At 48.6% G+C, this 2,500-nt stretch overlaps 1 protein-coding gene across 1 annotated transcript in view; it reads right to left on the bottom strand.

Annotated features, from left to right (window-relative positions):
• The window catches only part of dgkh (diacylglycerol kinase, eta), a gene marked incomplete at both ends in the record, with an annotated part of 54,941 nt that overhangs the window by 20,481 nt on the left and 31,960 nt on the right, over positions 1-2,500 (bottom strand). The window contains 2 exons of the mRNA XM_084451846.1: positions 556-681; positions 795-901. Coding sequence (XP_084307972.1) covers positions 556-681; positions 795-901 — 233 coding nt within the window. The remainder of the gene's footprint in view (positions 1-555; positions 682-794; positions 902-2,500) is intronic.

Raw genomic sequence — 2,500 nt, forward strand, 5'->3', positions numbered from 1 at the left:
ATGAGACTGTGTTCCTCAGATATGAGACTGTGTTCCTCAGGTATGAGACTGTGTTCCTCAGATATAAGACTGTGTTCCTCAGATATGAGACTGTGTTCCTCAGATATGAGACTGTGTTCCTCAGGTATGAGACTGTGTTCCTCAGATATATGACTGTGTTCCTCAGATATGACTGTGTTCCTCAGATATGAGACTGTGTTCCTCAGGTATGAGACTGTGTTCCTCAGATATGCGTGTGTTCCTCAGATATGAGACTGTGTTCCTCAGATATGAGACTGTGTTCCTCAGATATGAGACTGTGTTCCTCAGATATGAGACTGTGTTCCTCAGATATGAGACTGTGTTCCTCAGATATGAGTGTGTTCCTCAGATATGAGACTGTGTTCCTCAGATATGAGACTGTGTTCCTCAGGTATGAGACTGTGTTCCTCAGGTATGAGACTGTGTTCCTCAGGTATGAGACTGTGTTCCTCAGATATGCCTGTGTTCCTCAGGTATGAGACTGTGTTCCTCAGATATGCCTGTGTTCCTCAGGTATGAGACTGTGTTCCTCACCATGGCTTTGCACCAGAGGCAGCGCCAGTCCTGTAGTCTCAGCACGCTGCCACACGTCTTGTCACACACCGCACACTTGGCACTGACAGGCAGGTTCCCCTCCAACCACTGGTGTGGCATGGCGATCTACAGGACACACACACACACACACACACACACACACACACACACATGAATGAGTTGGTCTACTGGATACAGATGCACACTCTCGTACTGTACTGTACTGTACTCACACTTACCCCATCCTCATCCTCTATGATGTCCTTGCCTATGGAGGCCAGTGTCGTCCATTTGCAGTTGTTAATGGCTCTGACAGCACAGCGCTTATGGGCTTTGAATTTGCACACTGCCAAGACACAAACACGACAACTACGGTTAGTTTGGCTTATACGCTATATGGCATGATTTAGCCTGGGTGTGTTTGTTTGTGTGTGTGTGTGTGTGTGTGTGTGTGCACAGGTCTGTGTGTGTGTGTGTGTGTGTCTGTGCACAGGTCTGTGTGTGTATGTGTCTGTGCACAGGTCTGTGTGTGTGTGTGTGTGTGTGTGTGTGTGTGTGTGTGTCTGTGCACAGGTCTGTGTGTGTGTGTGTGTGTGTGTGCGGGTGTGTGTGTCAGTATGTGCAATACACGAGAGGGAGGTTGAGGGATAATGGACTCAGCTGACTTACACGACCTGATCGCAACATTGACCAAAACCATTAAGACCCGACAGTCCACTTAGTACCAACAATGACCCTACAGTCCACTCAGAACCAACAATGACCCTACAGTCCACTCAGAACCAACAATGACCCTACAGTCCACTCAGAACCAACAATGACCCTACAGTCCACTCAGAACCAACAGCGCCACAACAACCTGACGGGACCAGGAGGAATCGACACTCAATGATCGGTCAGCAGAGTGATTCTGTTAATCCAGCGGCCTACAGCTGTGTCGTCTGGAGTCAAGCGCCACAAAACCTGGGCAGAGGGGCGGAGCCATTAACCATTAGCCTACCTTTCAAATCCAGCTGCATTTGAACATTATTTCACCGGGAGCGTGTAGTCGTGGCTAAATGAAAAACGTATTTATTTGCCGTTTGTGTAATAAAAACCTCTGTGAAGTGGGAGTTAGCGTGGAAGAAAGTGTAAGTAAATTAAGTAAATTAAGTAAATCGCAAGTTGTGTGCCAGATATACTACCAACAGCTCGCTAGAGTGCAGGACTCGTTAGCGATACTTGAAAAGTGGAAATCTGCAGTCAGTGACCAATCAGAGGCCAAATCAGCCTCTCCGCACGGCCCACTGTCCGCGGGCCAATCAGCAATCTAGTTGAAAATCCGATCGGGATTCTCATTGGTGTCCGGGAATATCATAGCTTGTTCCCAGACGTTCTTGCCGTAGTGAGAGCTTCTGGGTACTCAGGGTAGCAGCTGCGTGTCTGTCAACGCAGAGAGGGCTTAGCTCCAGACTTCCAGAGGACAGGAGTCAATCCCCTCCTCCCGTGCCTGGCTCTGAGCAGCCTCGTCTGGGCAGACTCTCCACTGAGCCCTGAGGCCCTGGAGACTGAGTTCACAGTCCCTGGCCCCATGTGCTGCCCCACCCACGGTTCCTCCCTGGTAGAACCACACCCAAAATCAGCACCCTGCTGTCATCCACACACACACACACACACACACACACACACACACACACACACACACACACACACACACACACACACACACTCATCAACACTGCCACTGCACACTGATTAACTAGGACTGAGCAGAGACATAACATTTGTCAATTTATGAGAGAGAGAAGGAAAGAGAGAGGGAGAAAGAGAGAGAGAGAAAGCAAAGGACATTGTCTTTATACTGTACACTCACAAAGACACACACACACATACACACACACACACACACACAGACAAGTGTAAAGGGAGCGTCTGTACTTATTACACAATGCACTTATGGTAATTG

The sequence above is a fragment of the Borostomias antarcticus genome (assembly GCF_949987555.1).
Source record: "Borostomias antarcticus genome assembly, chromosome: 17".
Lineage (NCBI taxonomy): Eukaryota > Metazoa > Chordata > Actinopteri > Stomiiformes > Stomiidae > Borostomias > Borostomias antarcticus.